The 26,239-nt window shown below is 44.1% G+C and overlaps 1 protein-coding gene across 2 annotated transcripts; it reads left to right on the forward strand.

Moving 5' to 3' along the window:
* Positions 1-6,177: 6,177 nt before the first annotated feature.
* On the forward strand, positions 6,178-22,766 carry SMIM22 (small integral membrane protein 22). 2 transcript variants are annotated; one of them, XM_040356329.1, is made up of 4 exons: positions 6,178-6,282; positions 14,302-14,492; positions 17,220-17,302; positions 22,694-22,766. In XM_040356329.1, exons 2-4 carry the CDS (start codon positions 14,351-14,353, stop codon positions 22,742-22,744), a joined length of 276 nt encoding a protein of 91 aa, XP_040212263.1. In that variant the 5' UTR covers positions 6,178-6,282; positions 14,302-14,350; the 3' UTR covers positions 22,745-22,766. The 2 variants fall into 2 exon arrangements, with proteins under 2 accessions (XP_040212263.1, XP_040212264.1); XM_040356330.1 differs by lacking the exon at positions 6,178-6,282 and adding an exon at positions 8,038-8,105.
* Positions 22,767-26,239: the final 3,473 nt, after the last annotated feature.

The raw sequence follows: 26,239 nt of genomic DNA on the forward strand, positions 1-26,239 counted from the left end.
TGCGTGTGTTCACTGTGACAGACGCGCTGATCAATGAGTTTTCTTCCCTTTTATTTATGTACATGTACGTTTACATTTGTCATCATTTATTACAGTGACCAGCCCCCACCTGTTTTTACCCCCCATGCCCGTAAGCCTGCGGCACAGTCTCCATTGTAATGTAACCGATACTAAGCATTACGCAGGAAGTAAAACCATTAACCAGCATATGTAACAAGCAAATATAATTGGCCCCATGAACATACTTAATTACATGTTAGACACAGATAGGTAGATTCAGTAAGAGTTAGGCCGGCGTATCAGTAGATAAGCCGGCCTAACTCAGAATCTACGCCGACTTATGTTTAAGCGTATGCTCAAACAGAGATACGCTTAAACATATCTAAGAAAAGACGGCTTGCGCCGTCCTATCTAAGATTGCAATATTTCGGATGGCCACTAGGTGGCGCTTCCATTGCGGTCGGCGTAGAATATGTAAATGAGGAGATACGCCGATTCACGAACGTACGCCCGGCCGCCGCAGTAGTTTTACGCCGTTTCCGTAAGGCATTATCAGGCCTAAAGTTATTCCATCTATTAGGTGGAATAACAATGTTAAAGTATGGCCGTTCCCGCCGCAAATTCTAATTTTTTACGTCGTTTGCGTAAGTCGTCCGCGAATCAGGATTTACGTCCACGTCGAAATCAATAGGCCCGTGCGGCGTACTTAGCCACAAAGCACCCTGGGAAATGTAGGCGCCCGGCGCATGCGCATTAATAAGAAAACTTGAAAAACGTGAGGTCAAGCCTCATTGCCATAAAACACGCCCCCCTCCAAGACATTTGAATTCGGCGCCCTTACGCCCGCCCGCTTTAGGCTACGCCGCCGTATATTAGCAGGCAAGTACATTGAGAATCACGGCGGCGTAGCCTAAACAGGCTAAGCTACGCCGCCACAAGTTTGCACCTAGGTACCTGAATCTACCTAAATAACAAGACTTTGAAGAAAAAAAAAAGCATACAGTGATACATTTAGTTGAGGTATCAACCACATGATCAGACCAACAGCAATATACACATTTTTTTCTGGATGTTTTCTGGATAAATTGACAATGCTAACGCAATGGCAAAGGATTATGTGATAAGCACAGAACAGGGTATAACAAAGAATGCAACTCTTGCAGTAACAGGGGCTGTCTAGGAACAGTTTTTCACTAAGGGCACTTGGTGGCAGCACAGTACAGAGTAACAGGTTTACATAAAACAGCCTTTCTCAACTAGGGTTCCTTCAGAGTTTGGTAAGGGTTGCCTGAGTTGTGGTGGATTAAACTCTGATCTGATGGTACCTGCATAGATCTGGCACCATTACCACTTGGCAGAGCCAGCAACATAGGACATGTGGAGCTTCTATTCTCCTCTTCTGACCATCGTAATAAGAAGCATTCTTCCCACTGATAACCAATGAAAGTGACATTCTTCCCACTGATCACCAATGTAAGGGACATTCTTCCCACTGATCACCAATGTAAGGAGCATTCTTCCCACTGACCACCAATGTAAGGGACATTCTTCCCACTGATCACCAATGTAAGGGACATTCTTCCCACTGATCACCAATGTAAGGGACATTCTTCCCACTGATCACCAATGTAAGGGACATTCTTCCCACTGATCACCAATGTAAGGGACATTCTTCTCACTGATCACCAATGTAAGGGACATTCTTCTCACTGATCACCAATGTAAGGGACATTCTTCCCACTGATCACCAATGTAAGGGACATTCTTCCCACTGATCACCAATGTAAGGGACATTCTTCCCACTGATCACCAATGTAAGGGACATTCTTCCCACTGATCACCAATGTAAGGGACATTCTTCCCACTGATCACCAATGTAAGGGACATTCTTCTCACTGATCACCAATGTAAGGGACATTCTTCCCACTGATCACCAATGTAAGGGGCATTCTTCTCACTGATCACCAATGTAAGGAACATTCTTCCCACTGATCACCAATGTAAGGAACATTCTTCCCACTGATCACCAATGTAAGGAGCATTCTTCCCACTGATCACCAATGTAAGGAACATTCTTCCCACTGATCACCAATGTAAGGGGCATTCTTCCCACTGATCACCAATGTAAGGGACATTCTTCCCACTGATCACCAATGTAAGGGACATTCTTCTCACTGATCACCAATGTAAGGGACATTCTTCCCACTGATCACCAATGTAAGGAACATTCTTCCCACTGATCACCAATGTAAGGAGCATTCTTCCCACTGATCACCAATGTAAGGGACATTCTTCCCACTGATCACCAATGTAAGGAACATTCTTCCCACTGATCACCAATGTAAGGGACATTCTTCTCACTGATCACCAATGTAAGGAACATTCTTCCTATCAGAGAACGATTGTTTCTGTGATCCATGCACTCCATCATATGTACATATGGAATGTATACAGTTATTAATGTACAATAAATAGTACCTTCATTTCCTTTTTTTATACCCCCAAGAAATTACTTAATCAACGTAGTGAAAATATTGATTATTGAAGATTTTATCATAGATAAAAATTAAATTAAATCTGCCACTTTTCTTTTTCAGAGCTGCAGAGTGACTTGACAGGGGAAGATTTTCTATTGGACAGCGACACCTACTGTGCATTGTTTGTTACTACATCAACCCTTCTGGGCCAGCAGCAAAGTACATAGAGGAAATACAAGTGCAAATTGAAAGCAGGAATGATTTGAATGGCTCCACCTGCTGCCATCAGTTGAGGAAACAAATTTCCTGTTGCTTTTCTGGGACAGGAAGTGAAATTTCCAACACAGAAGACAGGAAAAAAAAAACTAATAATGGTTTAAACCCTACATAAGCAGGCACGCAACATCTTTTTCAATGACACATGAAAGTAGTACTGTCACTAGGCTACCAAAGCCTGGCATGTCCTTCTGTGCCATGGGATGGTAAGGTATGAAGGTGTATGAATTGGGGCTGAATTGGGGGGGGGGGGGGGGGGGTACATGAATTGGGTCTGATCTGAAGTGTGAAGATGCAGGAGTTGGGTACTGCATGCTATTATTGTTCACTGGCAAGCCGGTTATCTAACTCAGGAGTCTCCAAACTACGAGGCCCACCTTATATATTTTGCAATTATTTGTGGGCAGGAAAAATTACTTTTATAAATTAATAAAATCATTCCAAGGAAGAACTTTACATCAGAAGTCCTTCCTTCTCATCAAAAGCCCCCCATCACACCAGAAGCCCCCATCACATTAGAAGTCCTCCCTTCTCATCAGAAGCCCCCATCACTTCAGAAGGTCTACTTTCACATAAGAAGCCACATTACACCAGACGTTTTACCTTCATATCGGGAGCCCCATCACATCAGAAGCCCCCATATCACATCGGAATTCCTTCCCTCTCATCAGAAGCCCCTCATCACATCAAAAGTTCTACCTTGTCATTAGAAGCCCCCATCACACCAGAAGTTCTATCTTCACATCAGAAGTCCCCCATCACACCAGACATTTTACCTTCATATCGGGACGGGAGCCCCATCACACCAGAAGTTCTACCTTCACATCAGATGCCCCCATATCACATCCAAATTCCTTCCTTCTCATCAGAAGTCCCTCATCACTTTAAAAGTTCTACCTTCTCATTAGAAGCCCCCCATCACACCAGAAGTTCTACCTTCTCATTAGAAGCCCCCCATCACACCAGAAGTTTTACCTTCACATCAAAAGACCCCCATCACATCAAAAGTCTTCCCTTCTCATCAGAAGCCCTTATCACATCAGACGTTCTATGTTCAAATCAGGAGCCCCCCATCCCACCAGAAGTCTTCCCCTTTCATCAGAAGCCCCCGATCACATCAGAAGTCTTACCTTCACATCAGAAGCCCCCATTACACCAGAAGTTCTATTTTCACATCAGAAGTCCCCCATCACACCAGACATTTTACCTTCATATCGGGAGCCCCCTTTAACATCAGAAGCCCCCATATCACATCGGAACTCTTTCCTTCTCATCTGAAGCCCCTCATCACATCAAAAGTTCTACCTTCTCATTAGAAGCCCCCCATCACACCAGAAGTTCTATCTTCTCATTAGAAGCCCCCATCACACCAGAAGTTCTATCTTCATTTCAAAAGACCCCCATCACATGAAAAGTCCTCCCTTCTTATCAGAAGCCCACCATCACATCAGAAGTTCTGCCTTCATATCAGGAGCCCCCCATCACACTAGAAGTCTTCCCTTTTTATCAGAAGCCCACCATCACATCAGAAGTTCTGCCTTCATATCAGGAGCCCCCCATCACACCAGATGTTCTGCCTTCATATCAGGAGCCCCCCATCACATCAGAAGTTCTGCCTTCATATCAGGAGCCCCCTATCACACCAGAAGTTATGCCTTCATATCAGGAGCCCCCCATCACACTAGAAGTCTTTCCTTTTTATCAGAAGCCCCCCATCACATCAGAAGTTCTGCCTTCATATCAGGAGCCCACCATCACATCAGAAGTTCTATCTTCATATCAGGAGCCCCCCATCACACCAGAAGTTCTGCTTTCATATCAGGAGCCCCCCATCACACCAGAAACCCTTTCTATCTGACGCCCCCCATCACAACAGATTGACATGAATGTGCAATGTAAGCCATGGACAATGTAACTCAAGAGAAAGTATCATGTGAATAGTTGTAATCCACAAGTTTATTGATGAAACCTTATTTCTGATCATTAAAAACAATAGCAAGGTGATCAATACCAGCTCAGGGGTCAGGAGGGTTTAAGTGTTCTATAAATCAACTTGATTGTTCCAATAGTCAATAAAAAACCATTTAAGGAAAACAATTGTTTTGTTTCCAGCGGTTTAGACATTAATGGCTGTGTGTTGAGTTATTTTGAGGGGACAGCAAATTTACACTGTTATACAAGCTGTACACTCACTACACAACATTGTAGCAAAGTGTCATTTCTTCAGTGTTGTCATTTGGTCTGAGGTACGGGGGAGCAGGAGCCGAGAAAAGCCGAACATTGGCCTGCAGTACCTCATTTTGCCTGAGGTACGGGGGTGCAGGAAACGAGCCAAAGTGTCCTCTGGCCTTTTTGGCCGTTTTCGGCGCTCTCTGGTGCCCCCCACCTCTGGCCGCATTCAGTATTGCATCCCATTGAAGGTATTCGGTAGGGGGCGCAGGAAACGAGCCGTGTCCTCTGGCCTTTTTGGCCGTTTTCGGCGCTCTCTGGCGCCCCCCACCTCTGGCCGCATTCAGTATTGCATCCCATTGAAGGTATTCGGTAGGGGGCGCAGGAAACGAGCCGTGTCCTCTGGCCTTTTTGGCCATTTTTGGCGCTCTCTGGTGCCCCCCACCTCTGGCCGCATTTGGTATTGCATCCCATTGAAGTCAATGCGGAACAAATTATTTTCGTTTCCATTGGCTTCAATGGGAAAACTGGCTTTTATATGCAAGTGCTTTGGATTACGAGCATTCTCCTGGAACAGATTATGCTCGTAATCCGAGGTTCAACTGTAATTGGATGAAAGGTTTAGCATTGGGTAACACTTATTGATAGATAAGTAGTGAATTGTATATACAACTATATAGATCAGACCAAAATGAGGAGGAAAGAGGGGCAGAGGGACTTTGTTCCAAATCAGGGACAGTCCCTCGAAATCCGGAACATTTGGGAGCTGTGCAAAATGAGGTGTGGGGGGGGGGGGGGGGGGGAGAGGCCTGGGAGCTCATGGAGGATGTTACAAGGAGACAAAAAAAAATAAAGTAAGAAACAATTTCATGAAAAACAGATTACAGGGCCATTAAGTAGTGACCTTTTAGGTTGATTTACCAAAACTGGAGAGGGCAAAATCTGGTGCAGCTCTGCATGGTAGCCAATCAGCTTCTAACTTCAGCTTGTTCAATAAGGCAATAAATCCTGGAAGCTGATTGGTTTCTATGCGGAGCTGCACCAGATTTTTCACCCTCCAGTTTTAGTAAATCAGCTCCAGCGTGTGGATTTTAGTTGGAGAATGAGAATATTATTTAGTGTCTCTTGCTTGGCCAGTGACCTGAGCAGGAGAGCAAACAATGTATGCAAATCCCAGCAGAGGAGTGCGGGTTCCTGTTGTCACCTGTACACCTCCCCCCTCCTCCTCGCCCTCCTCTCCTCCTCCTCGCCCTCCTCCTCCTCCTCGCCCGTCCAGTTCCTCCACCTGCAGCTGAGATCACTCCTCCTTGTAGTACAGGAAGCAGGAAGACACAGAGAGCCTCAAACTACGTAACAACAGGTAACGATTAGAACTCCGATCTATTGATTAGAATTCAGATCTGTTGATACATTTAGGTCTATTGATGAATTCAGATCTACCGATAAATAAAGATCTATTGATAAAGTCAGATCTATTAATATGTATTTGGAGCTATTGATTACAATTCAGATCTATCGATAATTTCAAATCTATTGGTGATTTCAAACCTATTGATAAATTAAGATCTATTGATGAATTCAGATATATATGTATTTGATCGATTGATTAGAATTCAGAACTATTTATAAATTCAGATCTTTAATAAGTATTTGGATCTATCGATAAATTCAGATCTACCGATAAATTCAGATCTATTAATATGTATTTGGATCTATTGATTAAAATTCAGATCTATCGATAAATTCAGATCTATTGATGAATTCAGATCTATCGATAAATTCACATCTATTAGTAATTTCAGACCTATTGATAAATTAAGATCCATTGATGAATTCAGATCTATTAATATGTATTTGGATCTATTGATTAAAATTCAGACCTATTGATAAATTAAGATCCATTGATGAATTCAGATCTATTAATATGTATTTTATTTATTGATTAGAATTCAGAAATATTGATAAAATTAGATCTATTGATAAATTCAGATCTGATGATGAATTCAAATCTACCGATAAATTAAGATCTACTGATAAAGTCACATCTGTTAATATGTATTTGGATCTATTGATTAAAATTCAGATCTATCGATAGATCTGAATTCATCAATAGATCTGAATTTATCGATAAATTCAGATCTAGTGATAAATTCAGATCTATCGATAAATTCAGATCTAGTGATGAATTCAGATCTATCGATAAATTCAGATCTAGTGATAAATTCAGATCTATCAATAAATTCAGATCTACTGATAAAGTCACATCTATTAATATGTATTTGGATCTATCAATAAATTCAGATCTACTGATAAAGTCAGATCTAGCGATAAATTCAGATCTATCGATAAATTCAGATCTATTGATGAATTCAGATCTATCGATAAATTCAGATCTATTGATGAATTCAGATCTATCGATGAATTCAGATCTATTGATGAATTCAGATCTAGTGATAAATTCAGATCTAGTGATAAATTCAAATCTATCGATAAATTCAGATCTACTGATGAAGTCACATCTATTAATATGTATTTGGATCTATTGGTAATTTCAGACCGATTGATAAATTAAGATCTATTGATGAATTCAGATCTATTAATATGTATTTTATTTATTGGTTAGAATTCAGAAATATTGATAAATTCAGATCTAGTGATAAATTCAAATCTATCGATGAATTCAGATCTATTGATGAATTTAGATCTATTGATGAATTCAGATCTACCGATAAATTCAGATCTATTAATATGTATTTGGATTTATTGATTACAATTCAGACGTATTGATGAATTCAGATCTATCGATAAATTCAGATCCAGCGATAAATTCAGATCTAGTGATAAATTCAAATCTATCGATAAATTCAAATCTATTGGTAATTTCAGACCTAAGTAGTAGGCTGTATGTACCTTGTAATCTCTCTTATCAATCGGGCTTCCGGGACTTCTCCCCGCACCAAATAGAGCCGACCGACAGCTCTGCATGATCAGCTTTCGGAAACGCTGTGACTCGTGCGCGCCTACGCAATACGGGGGGCGGGGCGTTATCCACCGGGGGGAACTTTTTCTGAAAAGACGTCAATCATCGGGGCGACCTCCCAGATGACAATCCTCCTCGGCAGAGAAACGCCTACTCCCGCGGGGAGAAGTCCCGGAAGCCCGATTGATAAGAGAGATTACAAGGTATGTACAGCCTAAAAAAAAAAAAAAAAATTGCGGACTGTGCTTGTTACAAGTATAAGGAAGTTGGTCTGATAGAAATGTTATTAGGGTGAACCTCCGCTTTAAGTAAGCGATAAAAAATAGATCTTAAACCCTAACCACGTGATGTTTAAAGTGGAGTTTCCATCCCAAATTTTTTTTTCATTATTGTGCTCATTAGACCTAAAAAAGTAAAAAAAATTTTTTATTTTTTTACTCATCTGGAAATGCCTGTTGCTATGCGGTCCCACGAAATCTGCCTTTGAAACCACCTAGGATTCTGACATCATCTCCCTCTAATGCTCCTGGGAAATGTGTGTCATCATTTCCCAGGATGCAGTGCGCTGTCCAATTATCACTCCCCATCCAAGACTTCCAGGAAGTAAGGGCCAGATTCACAAAGCAGATACGACGGCGTATCTCCTGATACGCCGTCGTATCTGTTGTTCTATCTATGCGACTGATTCATAGAATCAGTTACGCATAGATAACCATAAGATCCGACAGGTGTAATTGTTTTACACTGTCGGATCTTAAGATGCAATACCGCGGCCGCCGCTGGGGGGAGTTTGCGTCGTAAACCAGCGTTGGGTATGCAAATTAGGAGTTACGGCGATTCCCAACGGTTTTTCGCGTTCGCTACGTCGCCGCTAGTCTAGTTTCCCGTCGCAAAGTTAGGTTTTTTTTTTGGTGCCCTAACTTTAGTCAGCAAGCGTATTGCTGTCTAAAGTATGGCCGTCGTTCCCGCGTCGAAATTTAAAAAATAACGTTGTTTGCGTAAGCCGTTCCGGGAATAAGGGATTACGCTACGCGCGTCGCCGTTCGAAAAAATGACGTCACAGCGCGCAAAGCACGGCGGGAGTTCGGAAACGGAGCATGCGCGGTAGGTCCGGCGCGGGAGCGCGCCCAATTTAAATGGCACACGCCCATTTAAATTGGCCCGCCTTGCGCCGGAGGCCGACGGCATATAGGTTTTCATCGCAAGTGCTTGGTGAATCAGGCACTTGCGATGAAAACTTGCGGCGGTGTAACGTATCTACGATATGTTACGCCGCCGCAATTTTTCGTAAATCTGGCCCTAAGTTCCTGTAGGCTTCACAATGCCCACAAGCAAAATGACAACGGTGTAGACATAGTTTTATAAACTATATTTTTTTAATATCTATGCGGATCGGCGGCGGATTGTAAAATAGTAAGTGACCGGATTTATATTATAAAAACGCATGATGAAAGGACATACATTTAAAAAATGCTAATTGTGGTTGGAACTCCGCTTTAACTGGCTATTATGCTCTACATCAGGAACAAGCACCGTCTATCACAATTAACCAACATATTTTTTCATAAAGTTCGCTGTAACCTTTTCTCCTATCTTAGTGCTGCTGATCTCCTGCGGTCGGTTTCAGGCACTTCCTGTCCTCACGCACTCCTTACTCCAGCGTTGGTTGCACAGCATTGCTCTGGTCCGGCTGAGACCAGGCCTGTGCGACGGCACTCTTAAAGTGGACCTTCAGCCAATGATACAACCATATTGCTTTTGGCTCCTCCCCCTCCCTCACCCCTAATTGGTTAAAATCTCCCTGTTTCTAAAAAGTTTTCTGACCATTTTAGTGCTAGGTGAGAATGATGTAGAACCCCAGTTGTTCAACAAAAAGTTTAAAAAATTTTTAGGGGGGGGGGGTTTCTAAAGTCTAAACGTTTTTTCTATTAACGCCCAATGAACAAAGTTAGAAATTAACAAATCCCGAACGATTTTTTTTCTAGTGTATGGCCGCCATAAAGTGAAGAATTTTCTTTACTTGGATCTTTTTTTTTTTTTTTGGCGTGTGATGTGAGTTCCGGGAATTTACAGCGGGTGATAAAATATCAAATGACAGCCACCAGTTTCTATGTGTTGATCATTCTGCAGTTTCTATGTTACGGTTGTTAGCTATTAACCAATTAAGCCCCGGACCAAAATGCAGGTAAAGGACCCAGCCAGTTTTTGCGATCCAGCACTGCGTCACTTTAACTGACAATTGCGCAGTGGTGCGACGTGGCTCCCAAACAAAATTGGCGTCCTTTTTTCCCCACAAATAGAGCTTTCTTTTGGTGGTATTTGATCACCTCTGCGTTTTTTTGCGCTATTAAACAAAAATAGAGCGACAATTTTGAAAAAAATGCAATATTTTTTTTCTTTTTGTTATAATAAATATCCCCCAAAAAGATATAAAAAAAATATTTTTTTCCTCAGTTTAGGCTGATACGTATTCTTCTACCTATTTTTGGTAAAAAAATCGCAATAAGCGTTTATCGATTGGTTTGCGCAAAATTTATAGTGTTTACAAAATAGGGGATAGTTTTATTGCATTTTTATTAATAATTATTTTTTTTACTACTAATGGCGGCGATCAGTGATTTTTTTCGTGACCGCGACACTATGGCGGACACATCGGACAATTTTGACACTATTTCACAGCAAAAAATGCTATAAAAATGCACCGATTACTGTGAAAATGACAATTGCAGTTTGGGAGTTAACCACTAGGGGGGCGCTGAAGGGGTTAAGTGTGACCTCATATGTGTTTCTAACTGTAGGGGGCGGGGCAGGGCTGGACGTGTGACATCATTGATGGTGTTTCCCTATATTAGGGAACACACGATCAATGGCAGCGGACAGGCTGGGCTTAAAGGGCCACGTACAGGTACGTGGATGTGCCCAGCCGTGCCATTCTGCCGACGTATATCGGCGTGAAGGGGGTCCTTAACCACTTCCCAACCTCCTCATGTACATTTACGTCGGCAGAATGGCACGGACAGGCACAATCACATACCTGTACGTCCTCTGCTAGAGGACGGTACATGCGGAGGTCGGGTCCGCTCGGGGAGCGACCTGGGACGACGGCGCGGCTATTTGTTTATAGCCGCTCCGTTGCGATCGCTCCCCGGAGCTGAAGAACAGGGAGAGCCGTATGTAAACACGGCTTCCCCGTGCTTCACTGTGGCGGCGCATCGATCGAGTGATCCCTTTTATAGGGGAGACTTGATCGATGACGTCATTCCTACAGCCACACCCCCCTACACTAGTAAACACATACACAGTGATCCCTAAATGTTACAGCGCCCCCTGTGTTTAACTCCCAAACTGCAACTGTAATTTTCACAATAAACAATGCAATTTAAAAGCATTTTTTGCTGTGAAAATGACAATGGTCCCAAAAATGTGTCAAAATTGTCCGAAGTGTCCGCCATAATGTCGCAGTCACGAAAAAAATCGCTGATCGCCGCCATTACTAGTAAAAAAAATATAAAAAATAAAAATGAAAAAAACTATCCCCTATTTTGTAAACGCTATAAATTTTGCGCAAACCAACCGATAAACGATTATTGCGTTTTTTTTTACCAAAAATAGGTAGAAGAATACGTATCGGCCTAAACTGAGGAAAAAAAAATTTGATATATGTTTTTGGGGGTTATTTATTACAGCAAAAAGTAAAAAATATTGCATTTTTTTCAAAATTGTCGCTCTATTTTTGTTTATAGCGCAAAAAATAAAAACCGCAGAGGTGATCAAATACCACCAAAAGAAAGCTCTATTTGTGGGGAAAAAAGGACTCCAATTTTGTTTGGGAGCCACGTCGCACGACCGCGCAATTGTCTGTTAAAGCGACGCAGTCCCGAACTGTAAAAACCCCTTGGGTCTTTAGCCAGCATATTGGTCCGGGGCTTAAGTGGTTAAAGGAGCGAGGATCAATGTACCTGTGTGGGTCTCATGTGTTCCCAAAATGTTGGTCTCTGTTGAATGACAGTAAATTAAATTCTCTTCATTTTTGGAGAGCTGGCTACGCTTTATTATTTTTTTTCATATAGCAATAAACACAGACAGGGGTTCTAACCCCTTTCCCTCTCTATCCAAAATGAGTCGCGACTTTTCTTCTTCTCTGCTGTATATTCTTGTGACATCGTCATTGGCGGCGTCTCCCCGAAGCCGAGCCATGCTTGGCTGACCCCTGGCTCTCTGCATAGAATCCTGTTAATGATATTCTAATGCTGTTAATGATATTCTCCGGGGACAGTTTGATGATTACTATGAAAGTCATAATGAGAAGACGGAAGGTCCCGCCAGGACTGGGCGCGGTCTGTTGGTTTATTCAGGCGGAAATGTTCAGAGTAAAGTAACTTTGTCCTCCTTCAGTGAAGGACTGCGATCTGTATGAACATTTCATCTTATGCTCCCTCTGCTGTTCAGAGCATGTAAATACAGGAGCATAAAGGAAAAACAATGGGATTTAAAAAAAAAATAATAATAATAATAATAATAATTTTTGTCCGAATTTATAGTTCCTAAAAAAACAGAAAATAGTGAAACTTCGCTGTATGTGATTAAAGAGGAACTCTGGCTTAATACACACACATGGGAGATGCTTTACCTGCCAAAAATTAGTAAATTAGAAAATTCGTAAAATAGAAAATTATGGGGTTTTCCACAAAACGGATACGCCGGCGTATCTACTGATACCCCGTCGTATCCCTGTTTCTATCTATGGAACTGATCCACAGAATCAGTTTACCATAGATAGGCAGAAGATCCGACATGTGTAATTGAATTACACTGTCGGATCTTAAGGATGCAATTCTAGGCCGGCCGCTAGGTGGCGAGGCCATTGCGGCCGGCCTAGAATATGCAAATGAACACTTACGGCGATCCACGAACGTTCCGACGGGCCCGTCGCGCTAAATCTACGTCGTTTACATCGAGTTACGCCGTGTAAAAATAGGGCTGAGTCCTATTTGACTAAGCCCTATTAAGTATGGCCATCGTTCCCGCGTCGAAATTTTAAACTCTACGTCGTTTGCGTATGACGTCCGTGACTGGCGCTGGACGCCATTTACGTTAACGTCTAAGCAAATGACGTCGGAGCGACGTCTGTTAGCGCAATGCACGTCGGGTAAGTTACCCGACGGAGCATGCGCAGTACGTCCGGCGCGGGAGCGCGCCTAATTTAAATGGGACTCGCCCCATTAGATTCGGCACGCCTTGCGCCGGACACATTTAAGTTACACCGCCGCAAATTTCAAGGTAAGTGCTTTGTGGATCGGGCACTTAGGTAGAAATTTTGCGGCGGTGTAACTTAAATCGGAAGATTTAAGTTACGCAGGATATTTGTGGATCTGGCCCTTAGTAAATTAGAAAAATTGTGAATTAGAAAATTTGTAAATTAGAAAATTCGTCAATTAGAAAATTCATAAATTAGAAAATTTGTCAATTAGAAAATACGAAAATAAGAAAGAAAACTAAAAAGAACGAAGTCCAAAAATTCTAAATAATAACTAACAAACTAATAATAACTAACTATTAAATTACAGATTTTGGAATTTCCTTTCAAATTTGCCTGTTAATGAACGAATACGAATTTATCCGAAGTTACGAATTATCAGAAATAACGAATACTGTATCTAGACAAATGGAACGGGACAAATTAATAATAAATAATAATAATAAAAAGTTATTATTATTATTATTGTTATTTATTATTATTAATGCATTACATTCCATTCGTTTAGATGCAGCATTCATTATTTCGGATAATTCTAATTCTAAATTTGAAAGGAAATAATTTAATAGTTAGTTATTATTTCAGATTTTTACATTTTCAAATTTTCGAATTGACGAATTTACGAATGTTAGAATTTTCGAATAGTCTAATTTACGAGTATTCGGAAAAATTCAATAAACAGGTTTTCGTTAATTCGGATTTTTCCCGAATTAACGAATTTGTCGCAATTCGTTAAAAAACTAATTCGGAACAAAAATAATTGCACGTGTCTATTTGTTATATTTGTTTTAATGCAGCTAGTATAAGTACCGGAACCTTTCTGGATATTAGCCTGTTATCTAGCAGCACTCATACAGGAAAGGGGAGGGGCAACACTGGGAGCCAATCAGGCTGTGATACAGTGCACATCTGCTGACACGGAACAAGCTGATTGGAAGGGAGCAGAATGAGCTAAGAGGTGACTCATCAGTCTGCTGCTGTTCTTTTGTTGCCCAATCAGCATGCAGGGGGTGTGTTCTCGAACTGCATTGGGGATCGAGGACCTGCCCAGGTCACCATCACAAAATTACAAATCCTGCGGCAGCTGAAACAATCCCTGAATTGTGGACATGACGCGGTTTTCTTATCGTTTTCTCATCTAGGGAAGAGATCCGGCAGAGGTGACCGCCATCTCCTTCACCCCTCCCCACCATGTCTAATGCAACGGCTACCTCAAGCATTGAGCAGCAGCTGCAAAGCCAATGGAATGATATCCTGGGACGCATCACCAGCAAACAGTTCTTCCAATCAGATTGGGACATCGCTGCCTTTGCTGTTTTCTTTACATTCATTGGTAAGAATCTTTAAAAGCTATCTTTTATTCAAAGGCAATCATTCATCACTCTGGTCATGTGCAGTGGTGGTCAATCTAATAGGGATGCAGGGGTGCTGCCCCCCTAATCCATTCGCTTTACATACAGGGCGCCGGACGCATGGATTCCAATGGGGTTTTATTATTTTTTTGGAAGCACATGATTAGGGCTTGAGGCTCTAATTGGCTTCAAAAAAGGGTGGGCTTGGGGCGCACTGCATTGTGCCCCGAACCCACCCAGTTGTGTGACAATAGCAAATTAATATTCGCTATTGTCTTCCTGATTCCCCTCCTGGACAATCAGGAAGCGGATCCTGAGACCCGATTGGCCAGGCAGTCTTAGGACCCCATTTTTTGCGATACAGCACTGCGTCGCTTTAACTTACAATGGCGCGGTCCTCTATATACTCCTATATACATGTATAGAGCCATGACAGGTCCTCTATATACTCCTATATACATGTATAGAGCCAAGACAGGTCCTCTATATACTCCTATATACATGTATAGAGCCAAGACAGGTCCTCTATGTACTCCTATATACATGTATAGAGGCATGACAGGGCCTCTATATACTCCTATATACATGTATAGAGCCAAGACAGGTCCTCTATGTACTCCTATATACATGTATAGAGGCATGACAGGGCCTCTATATACTCCTATATACATGTATAGAGCCATGACAGGTCCTCTATATACTCCTATATACATGTATAGAGCCATGACAGGTCCTCTTTATACTACTATATACATGTATAGAGCCAGAAAAGAGGGCTTTCACACTGGAGCGCTGCGCTGGCAGGACACAAAAAAAATCCTGCAAGCAGCATCTTGAAGGTGCTGCAGCGCCCCCTCCCATTAAAATCAATGTGCAGCGCCGCCGAACCACCGGCAAAGCGCAGCGGCAGTTTTAACCCTTTTTCGGATGCTAGCAGGGGTTAAAAGCGCCCCGCTAGCGGCAGCACACGAGCCTGCACACTGGGGGGGGTGCTGCCCCACACCACCGGGAGGGTGTTGTTTGTTTGCCGCCCCCCCTCAAGTAAGAACCCACCAGCCGCCACTGCCTGTGGCTGTGTTCCTACAGCTGCTGCATCCCCATAGCATAACATAGGCTGCCTGCACACAGCAATAACCACATGTAACCACTTCAGCCCTGGAAGAATTTACCCCCTTCCCAGAGCACTTTTTGCGATGCGGCACTGCGTCACTTCAACTGACAATTGCGCGGTCGTGCGACGTGGTACCCAAACAAAATTGACTTTTCCCCCCCCCACAAATAGAGCTTTCTTTTGGTGGTATTTGATCACCTCTGCGGTTTTTTATTTTTGCGCTGTAAACAAAAAATGAGGGAGAATTTTGAAAAAAAAGCAATATTTTTTTATTTTTGCTATAATAAATATCCCCCAAAAAATATATATAATTTGTTTTTCCCTGAGTTTAGGCCGATACGTATTCTTCTACCTATTTTTGGTAAATAAAATCGCAATAAGCGTTTATCGATTGGTTTGCACAAAAGTTATAGCGTCTACAAAATAGGGGATAGTTTTATGGCATTTTTTTTTTTTTTTTAGTAATGGCGGCGATCTGCGATTTTTTTCGTTATTGCGACATTATGGCGGACACATCGGACACTTTTGACGCTATTTTGGGACCATTGTCATTTACACAGTAATCAGTGCTATAAAAATGCACCGATTACTGTGTAAATGACACTGGCAGGGAAGGGGTTAACCACTCCTGGACGATGAAGGGGTTAAGTGTGTCCTAGGTAGCGATTCTAACTGTGGGCCCCTAGCAGTTCTTATCCCCTCTACTCTCTCCAAAATTGAAAATAAAACAGGTTTTGCCATCAGTTATACTTTTAGTCCTCATCTGTTCCAGTTTTCTATTATTTCTCATCTGTGACCATCAAGAAGTTATTTTTAGGGTGCTGCAAATGCCCCCAATCTGTGTTTTTTTTGCACATCTGCTGATCCTATTAAGAAGCTTTTTAATGAATAATTTCTGACACTAAGCAGCAGAGAGCGGCTTTGCTGAGTGCGATTAATGCAGGTAGCGTTGTCGCTCGGTCAGCACTTTTCATGACTCAGAACCGCTTCTTGTTTTTTTCCCTAAAAAGTCAGCAGAAAGTAGACAATTATACAATTATACAATGGCCGCACATGACCCGTCTGTCGAAAAATCATCATTTAAAAGGGTCACATTCATCTGCTAATTCAGGTTCGTTGGCGCGCTTGTGCCGGATCGCATACTCGCTTCTAGGGCTGGGAAAAAAATCAATTTGATTTAAAAATTTGAGTTGGTAAGTCAAATAGATTAATATTTAAAAAAAAAAATCGATTTGTTCGATTTTTTTCTCCACAGGACCGGAGCTGACACCGTGACGGTCCTGAGGAGCTGCAGGCATGAGTTTTTAGTCAAGGCCGCGGCTTCGGCCTAGTCCACGAGGCCGGATGCCATGGACTAGGCCCGAAGTCGTGGCCTCGCCTAAAAACTCATGCCCGCAGCTCCTCAGGACACCGTGCCAGTCTGCGGGCAGGAGTTTTTAGGCGAGGCTGCGGCTTCGGCCTAGTCCATGAGGCCGGACGCCACGGACTAGGCCGAAGCCTAGTCAATAATAATGTCAATAATAACAATATATGTACATTATATGATATATAACAGTGTAGTATATGACTGTGACTCACCTGTGACTCTGCTCCCCAGGGCTGATTCTGGTGCTGGTTGCGCTGGTTCTCATCAGATGCTTCTGCTGCTGCTGTTGTGATTGTGATTCCCAAGTGAACAGGGTAATGCAAGTTACTTATCTCAATTGTGGAGGAATTTACAGCTTGTGATTTCCCAGAAATAGATATTGAGTTATATAGACATTGTAGTGGCAACCTCTATTTACCTGTCACAGTATTGTCTACATTTTACTGTGCAGTCCAATAGGTGAGAGTGTGACCACACTGCCCAATGGAGTCCATAATCTGATAGACATGGTCAAAGTCCTTCTCTGGTCAAACACACCCTCTCTCTGGTCAGACACGCCCTCTCTCTGATCAGACACGCCCTCTCTCTGGTCAGACATGCTCCCTCTGGTCAGACACGCCCCCTCTCTGGTCAGACACGCCCCTCTCTGGTCAGACATGCCCCCTCTCTGGTCAGACACGCCCCCTCTTTGATCAGACATGCCCCCTCTTTGATCAGACGACCCATCTCTCTGGTGATACACGCCCCCTCTCTGGTCAGACACGCCCTCTCTCTGGTCAGACACGCCCCCTCTGGTCAGACACGCCCCCCTCTCTGGTCAGACACGCCCCCCTCTCTGGTCAGACATGCCCCCTCTCTGGTCAGACACGCCCCCTCTTTGATCAGACACGCCCCCTCTTTGATCAGACGACCCATCTCTCTGGTGATACACGTCCCCTCTCTGGTCAGACATGCCCCCTCTCTGGTCAGACACGCCCCTCCTCAGGTCCGACATGCCCCCTCTCTGGTCAGACACGCCCCTCCTCTGGTCAGACACGCCCCCTCTCTGCTCAGACATGCCCCCTCCTCTGGTCAGACATGCCCCCTCTGGTCAGACACGTCCCTCCTCTGGTCAGACTCGCCCCCTCTCTGGTCAGACACGCCCCTCCTCTGGTCAGACACGCCCCCTCTCTGGTCAGACACGCCCCCTCTCTGGTCAGACATGCCCCCTCCTCTGGTCAGACATGCCCCCTCTGGTCAGACACGTCCCTCCTCTGGTCAGACATGCCCCCTCTCTGGTCAGACACGCTCCCTCTCTGGTCAGACATGCCCCCTCTCTGGTCAGACACGCCCTCTCTCTGGTCAGACACGCCCCCTCTGGTCAGACACGCCCCCCTCTCTGGTCAGACACGCCCCCTCTCTGGTCAGACATGCCCCCTCTCTGGTCAGACACGCCCCCTCTTTGATCAGACACGCCCCCTCTTTGATCAGATGACCCATCTCTCTGGTGATACACGTCCCCTCTCTGGTCAGACATGCCCCCTCTCTGGTCAGACACGCCCCTCCTCAGGTCCGACATGCCCCCTCTCTGGTCAGACACGCCCCTCCTCTGGTCAGACACGCCCCCTCTCTGCTCAGACATGCCCCCTCCTCTGGTCAGACATGCCCCCTCTGGTCAGACACGTCCCTCCTCTGGTCAGACATGCCCCCTCTCTGGTCAGACACGCTCCCTCTCTGGTCAGACATGCCCACTCTCTGGTCAGACATGCCCCCTCTGTGGTCAGATACACCCCTCCTCTGGTCAGACAGGCCCCCTATCTGGTCAGACAAACCATCTCTCTGGTCATACACGCCCTCTCTCTGGTCAGACACACCACCTCTCTGGTCAGACACGGCCCCTCTCTGGTCAGACTCGCCCCCTCTCTGATCAGACAAACCATCTCTCTGGTCATACACGCCCTCTCTCTGGTCAGACACACCACCTCTGGCTGTTCAGACACCTCTCTCTGGTCAGACATGCCCCCTCTCTGATCAGACAAACCATCTCTCTGGTCATACACGCCCTCTCTCTGGTCAGACACACCCCCTCTCTGGTCAGACATGCCCCCTCTCTGGTCAGACACACCCCCTCTCTGGTCATACACGCCCTCTCTCTGGTCAGACAAACCATCTCTCTGGTCATACACACCACCTCTTGCTGTTCAGACACCTCTCTCTGGTCAGACATGCCTCCTCTCTGATCAGACAAACCATCTCTCTGGTCATACACGCCCTCTCTCTGGTCAGACACACCCCCTCTCTGGTCAGACATGCCCCCTCTCTGGTCAGACACACCCCCTCTTTGGTCAGACATGCCCCCTCTCTGATCAGACACACCCTCTCTCTGATCAGACAAGCCCTCTATCTGGTCAGACTCGCCCCCTTGCTGTTCAGACACACCCCTCTCTAATCAGACATGCCCCCTTCTCTGGTCAGACACACCCCCTTTGTGGTTAGACATGCCCCCTCTCTTCCTCAGAAATACAAGTCTGTATGTGGACCCCTGTGATGAGGAATGTATCAGGTTCTCATCTAGGTCAGCATAGAGCACTGGAGTGAAAGGGCAGCAAATGGCAGTTCTAAAAAATATATATATAGAACATCTCTGCAACACACACACATTTTCCTGTGTTTTATCCCTTTATGACCCTACAAGTACAGAAAAAATACCCATTCAACTGCTAGAAATACTCGGCTATTGTGGGCTGACAACACATATCATTGTTGTGGACTGAGTGGTGTCAGCCCTGCCCAGTTTTCTCCTGCTTAATTACTCCCCCAACTCCACAACATAGACATTCATTCTGCAGTACCAAGATAAGAACTGGGAGGGATAATTAGGTTGGGTAGACACTAATAGATTTTTTAACCAAAATTTGTACAAAAATTAGAACGAATATTTGATGCTGTTAGAAAAACATTCATTTAAGAAAAAATTCCCATCCTGCGCCTTCCCATTCTGTGCCTATTGCAGCTGCTGACTTTTAAAATAAGGGCACTTACCTGTCCAGGGTGCCCGCGATGTCGGCACCCGAGGCCGACCAGTTCCTGGGATGCTGCCGCCGCCATCTTCGTTACGGGAATCAGGAAGTGAAGCCTTTGCGGCTTCACTTCCTGCTTCCCTACTGCGCATGTGCGAGTCGCGCTGCACAATCCAATTGGTCCCTGCTGTCTTCTGGGATCCGTGTTTCTCCCAGAAGACAGTGGGGGGGGGGGCACGTAGACCCCCGCAGATTCTGCCAGGGTCTATGCCCGGAAGTGGGTGCAAATACCTGAATTATACAGGTATCTGCACCCCCCTCCCCCCTGAAAGGTGCCAAATGTGACACCGGAGGGGGGGAGGATTCCGAAAAGCGGAAGTTCCTTTTTTGCATGGACCTCCGCTTTAGCCCTGGTTCACACTGGGTACGATTTGGAACGGTTTGAGATGCGATTTGACATGTCAAATCGCATCTCAAATCGGCAGCAATTGTCGGCAATGGCACTGTCCTAATCAGTGCGACGCCGCATCTGCGATTTCAAAAAGTAGTTCCTGTACTACTTTTTGCGATTTCGGGGCGCGATTTACATTAAATTGCGGCCGAAATCGCGGCAAATCGCGGCAAAATCGCGGCCGCGAAATCGCGGTAAAATCGCGCATTTTACTGCGATTTTGAATTTGCAGCAGTGTGAACCTAGGCTAAATGTCCCTTTAAATAGTTTGTTGGGGTCAAGCTTACCCAAACTAACAATTTACTGCACTAACAGGTGTGCCTGCTATTAGGCCTCTTCTAAACGCATTTCTCCTGGCAGTAGAAAAGCAGCATTAAAAACGCACTTAGAGACACAGGCCCGGATTCAGATAGCCTTTACGCCGGCGTATCTATTGATAAGTGCTACGAAGCGCCGGCGTATCTTCTTTCTGTATTCAGAAAGCAAGATATGCCAGAATTTTCCTAAGATCCGACCGGCGTAAGTGTCTTACACCGTCGTATCTTAGGCTGCATATTCACGCTGGCCGCTAGGTGGCGCTTCCGTATATTTCCGCGAGGAATATGCAAATTAGGTATTTACGCCGATTCAGAAACGTACGTCCGCCCGGCGCATTTTTTTACGTTGTTTACGTTAGGCTTTTTCCGGCGTAAAGTTACCCCTGCTATATGAGGGGTATCCTATGTTAAGTATGGACGTCGTTCCCGCGTCAAATTTTGAAAATTTTACGTCGTTTGCGTAAGTCGTTCGCGAATAGGGCTGTACGTAAGTTACGTTCACGTCTAAAGCAATGACGATTTGCGGCGTAATTTCGAGCATGCGCACTGGGATTTTTTCACGAACGGCGCATGCCAAATACGTGGGGTCACAGTGAATTTAGGTAAAACACGCCCACATCATCCACATTTGAATTAGGCGGGCTTACGCCGGACATCATACGTTACGCCCCCGTAACTAAGGACGCAAGTTCTTTCTGAATACGGAACTTGCGCCCTAATTTACGGCGGCGTAACGTATCTGAGATACGTTACGCCGCGCCGAAAGATACTCCAATGTATCTGAATCCGGCCCACATTTTTTAAACACATTTTGGTGCGTTCAGAGGTGTTCAGGTGAGTCAAACATTTTGGTGTTCATTCATTTTTTTTGCCAGAATATTATTTTATTCTGGCCAATGAAAGAAATAAACGCTCAAGCGTTTAGGAGCGTTGGGCGTTTTCTCTGCCTAAACGCTCCTCTCTCTTTTTTCTGCCTCTAAATGCCTGGGTGTGTGTATGGACACATAGGGGCAGATCCACATAGATCTGCACCGGCGCAGCGTATCTAAGAGTCAGCAGCGTATCTAAGATACGCTACGCCGCCGTAACTTACTTGGCTTTGTTTTAAATCCACAACGAATTTGCGCCGTAAGTTACTGCGGCGTAGTGTATCTCTCGCGGCGTAAGGGTGCGGAATTCAAATGCGGCGGGTAGGGGGCGTGTTTCATTTAAATGAAGCACGTCCCCGCGCCGAACGAACAGCGCATGCGCCGTCCCTAAAATTTCCCGCCGTGCATTGCGCTAAATGACGTCGCAAGGACGTCATTGTTTTCGACATGAAAGTAAATGGCGTCCAGCCCCATTCACGGACGACTTACGCAAACGACGTAAAATTTTCTAAATTAGACGCGGGAACGACGGCCATACTTAACATTGAGTACGCCACCAGATAGCAGCTTTAACTATACGCCGCAAAAAGCCGAACGGAAACGACGTAAACAAATGCGACGGCCGCGCGTATGTTCGTGGATCGTCGGAAATAGCTCATTTGCATACTCGACGCGGATTACGACGGGAACGCCACCCAGCGGACGCCGAAGAATTGCATCTAAGATCCGAAGGCGTACGAAGACGTACGCCTGTCGGATCTAACCCAGATGCCGTCGTATCTTGTTTTGAGGATTCAAAACAAAGATACGACGCAGGAATTTTGAAAGTACGCTGGCGTATCACTAGATACGCCGGCGTACTTCCTTTGTGGATCTGCCCCATAGGCTAACATGGGGGGAGGGCATTTAGAGGCATAAAAAAAAGAGCTACATACAGTATACAGCGCTGTGTTCCGGACGTGAACCACCTCCAATCACTTCTATTAAAACGCCATATTGTAGGTGTGCGTTGTTCTGTGTTGGCATTACTGATGGCTGCAAACTATCATTATTTATTTTGTCTTGGCAGAGAAAATACACAAAGAAGGTCGGCGTGGATAACCTCGCCATGGAGCCATAACCCTGCCATCCAGTTTCGATTTTAAAAAAAAAGCCTGGAGCCAATGAAGGGATCCTTGGAGTTCCTGGAGTCTCAGCTGTTCTTATAAATTTACTGCTGTGTGTATATGAAGAATATTATAGAATCATTTCAGAAAAAGACGTAAGGGTCCATTTATAACTTGCTGCTGCGGATGTCCCAGTTATGTGCACAAACGTCAGGATTGGAATTATTCTTGTAATTTGTGTATAATATCATTTTCTATGTATTTGGTATGAACATCAGCTCCATCTAGTGGCCACAATGTATTTTTTTCCCTCGTGGCTGTATTTCAGGGAAAATACTGCATTTTCTACCACTACATGGTACTAGCGAGCATAGCAAATACATTTTACACATATTAACCTCTTAACCCCCGGACCATATTGCTGCCCAAAGACCAGAGTACTTTTTGCGATTCGGGACTGCGTCGCTTTAACAGACAATTGCGTGGTCGTGCGACGTGGCTCCCAAACAAAATTGGCGTCCTTTTTTTCCCACAAATAGAGCTTTCTTTTGGTGGTATTTGATCACCTCTGTGGTTTTTAGTTTTTGCGCTATAAACAAAAATAGAGAGACAATTTTGAAAAAAATGAATATTTTTTACATTTTGCTATAATAAATATCCCCCAAAAATATATAAAAAAACATTTTTTTTCCTTAGTTTAGGCCGATACGTTTTCTTCTACATATTTTTCGTAAACAAAAATATCGCAATAAGCGTTCATTGATTGGTTTGCGCAAAAGTTATAGCGTTTACAAAATAGGGGGTATTTTTATGTCATTTTTATTATATTTTTTTTACTAGTAATGGCGGTGATCAGCGATTTTTTTTTCGGTATTGCGACATTATGGCGGACACTTCGGACACTTTTGACAAATTTTTGGGACCATTGGCATTTTTATAGCGATCAGTGCTATAAAAATGCATTGGATTACTATAAAAATGCCACTGGCAGTGAAGGGGTTAACACTAGGGGGCGGAGAAGGGGTTAAGTATGTTCCCTGGGCGTGTTCTTACTGTAGGGGGGGGGGTGGCCTCACTAGGGGAAATAACTGATCGCTGTTCATACATTGTATGAACAGAAAATCAGCATTTCCCCCGCTGACAGGACCGAGAGCTGTGTGTTTACACACACAGCTCCCGGTCCCCGCTCTGTAACGAGCGATCGCGTGTGCCCGGCGGCGATCGCGCCTGCCGGGCACACGCACGGGAGTCGGGGGCGAGCGGGGGGCGCGCGGGCCTCCGGCGGCGCGCACGCGCCCCCTAGTGGCCGCTCGAAGAGCGGACGTATAGCTACGGGCTCTCGCCCAGGAAAGCCGACCTGCCGCCGTATAATGACGGTGGCTGGTCGGCTAGTGGTTAAAGACGAAGTAAACCCTCTAAAACAGGGATCTGCAATTTGCAGACCTCCAGCTGTTGCAAAACTACAAGTCCCATCATGCCTCTGACTCTGGGTGTCATGCTTGTGGCTGTCAGAGTCTTGCTATGCCTCATGGGAATTGTAGTTCTGCAACAGCTGGAGGTCCGCTAATTGCATATCCCCGCTCTAAAACATTTCTTAAAAAAAAACAAAAAACCTGCAAGAGAAAGGCATAATGAGCTAGTTCTTCACTGTGGCGCCGTCATTAATCGTGTGATCCCTTATATAGGGAAACACGATCAATGATGTCACACCTACAGCCACACCCCCCTACAGTTAGAAACACAGATGAGGTCACACTTAACCCCTTCAACCCTTGTGGTTAACTCCCAAACTGCAATTGTCATTTTCACAGTAAACAATACATTTTTAATGCATTTTTTGCTGTGATTATGACAATGGTCCCAAAAATGTGTCAAAATTGTCCGAAGTGTCCGCCATAATGTCGCAGTCACGAAAAACAATCGCTGATCGCCGCCATTAGTAGTAAAAAAAAAAAGAATTAATAAAAATGCAATAATACTATCCCCTATTTTGTAAACGCTTATTTTTTTTTTTTTTTACCAAAAATAGGTAGAAGAATACGTATCGGCCTAAACTGAGGAACTTTTTTTTTTATATATATATTTTTGGGGGATATTTATTATAGCAAAAAGTAAAAAATATTGAATTTTTTTCAAAACTGTTGCTCTATTTTTGTTTATAGCGCAAAAAATAAAAACCGCAGAGGTGATCAAATACCACCAAAAGAAAGCTCTATTTGTGGGGAAAAAAGGACGCCAATTTTGGGAGCCACGTCGCACGACCGCGCAATTGTCAGTTAAAGCGACGCAGTGCTGAATCGCAAAAACTGGCCAGGTCCTTTAGCTGCCTAAAGGTCCGGGTCTTAAGTGGTTAGCGAATTGAAACAAAACACATTTTTTCGTCATGCACATGTCTAGTTTCTCTATTGTTGTCCACTAAAGGATCTTGCAGCCCAGCACTTCAAAACTTGGTGAGACCGCAGCAGATGCAGTTGGAGAGACTTCATCTGGTCCCATCTACCTTCCATAACCGTTCCTGAATAGGTCACTGAGTCACTCGTCACTCCAATAGATTTTTCCTCCGATTCCCCATTTCGTCACACCCAACCACACTTACCAAATCAATATAATGATCTGGGAGGTTTCCTAGAAAGAAAATCAGATTTAATTCAATTTAAAAAAAATGATTAAATTGTCTGAGGAACATCTGAAATCACTTCTATAGAGAAGCAATTGATCGGGTGGGAGGTGCCGATCATTTCTACATTTCATGAACATTCAATATCATTTTAATATGTGAATAAATATGTCTGAAAAAGTTTTTTGCAGCAAAAGTCTTTTTTTGTTTATTTTTTTTGGACAGGGGTGTTTACAAAGAATAAATTACAGGTTGCAGATGAATGAAATTGTATTACACTTTATGTAGCTTTTAAAGAAAAAGCCCAACTTTGGGCTTTTTTATTTAAATAAATACAGAATAATAATAATAAAAAAAAAACTATTGGTCTTAGTTTGTTCTTCTCTTTATTTCAAAAGGGACCTCCCTACCCAACTGTCTATGTCCTCTTTTCAGGTGACAGTTGAAATCAGGCTTGTAGTGGGCGGAGCTGCTGTGTAAAGCTGATGGATTTGAGGGGGAGGTTCATAGTGGGCTCTCAAGGGAAGAGGTAGAGCATCACCAACATAATGGTGGACGGCACAAGGTTTACTGGGGGTATTACTTATTACTTATTACAAATCAATGGCAGGTAAAGACGTTCCTATTTAGAAACTGTATTGTCTACTCTGCCCAGGGTTCCTCCAAAGGTTGCTAGGGGTTCCCTAAGCTGTGGCTGATTGACCTCCCAGCCGATGGTTCCTGCAAAGATCTGGGTTCATTCCCATGGCAAAATAATCATCAAGACATCAATGATCTTTTAGATGTCTGTTCATTCTACCAATGTAAGGAGCTTTTTTCTCACTGACCTCCAATGTAGCAAGGTTCCATTCTTCCCACTGACCACCATTGTAAGGAGCATTCTTCCCACTGA

The sequence above is a fragment of the Rana temporaria genome, chromosome 6, assembly GCF_905171775.1.
Source record: "Rana temporaria chromosome 6, aRanTem1.1, whole genome shotgun sequence".
Classification (NCBI taxonomy): Eukaryota; Metazoa; Chordata; class Amphibia; order Anura; family Ranidae; genus Rana; species Rana temporaria.

Coding starts and splice junctions, on each gene's coding strand:
- SMIM22 (XM_040356329.1), top strand. CDS start 14,351: ATGTCTAATGCAACGGCTACCTCAAGCATTGAGCAGCAGCTGCAAAGC. Junction 14,493..17,219: donor TGTTTTCTTTACATTCATTG/GTAAGAATCTTT, acceptor TCTGCTCCCCAG/GGCTGATTCTGGTGCTGGTT. Junction 17,303..22,693: donor GTGATTCCCAAGTGAACAGG/GTAATGCAAGTT, acceptor TTGTCTTGGCAG/AGAAAATACACAAAGAAGGT.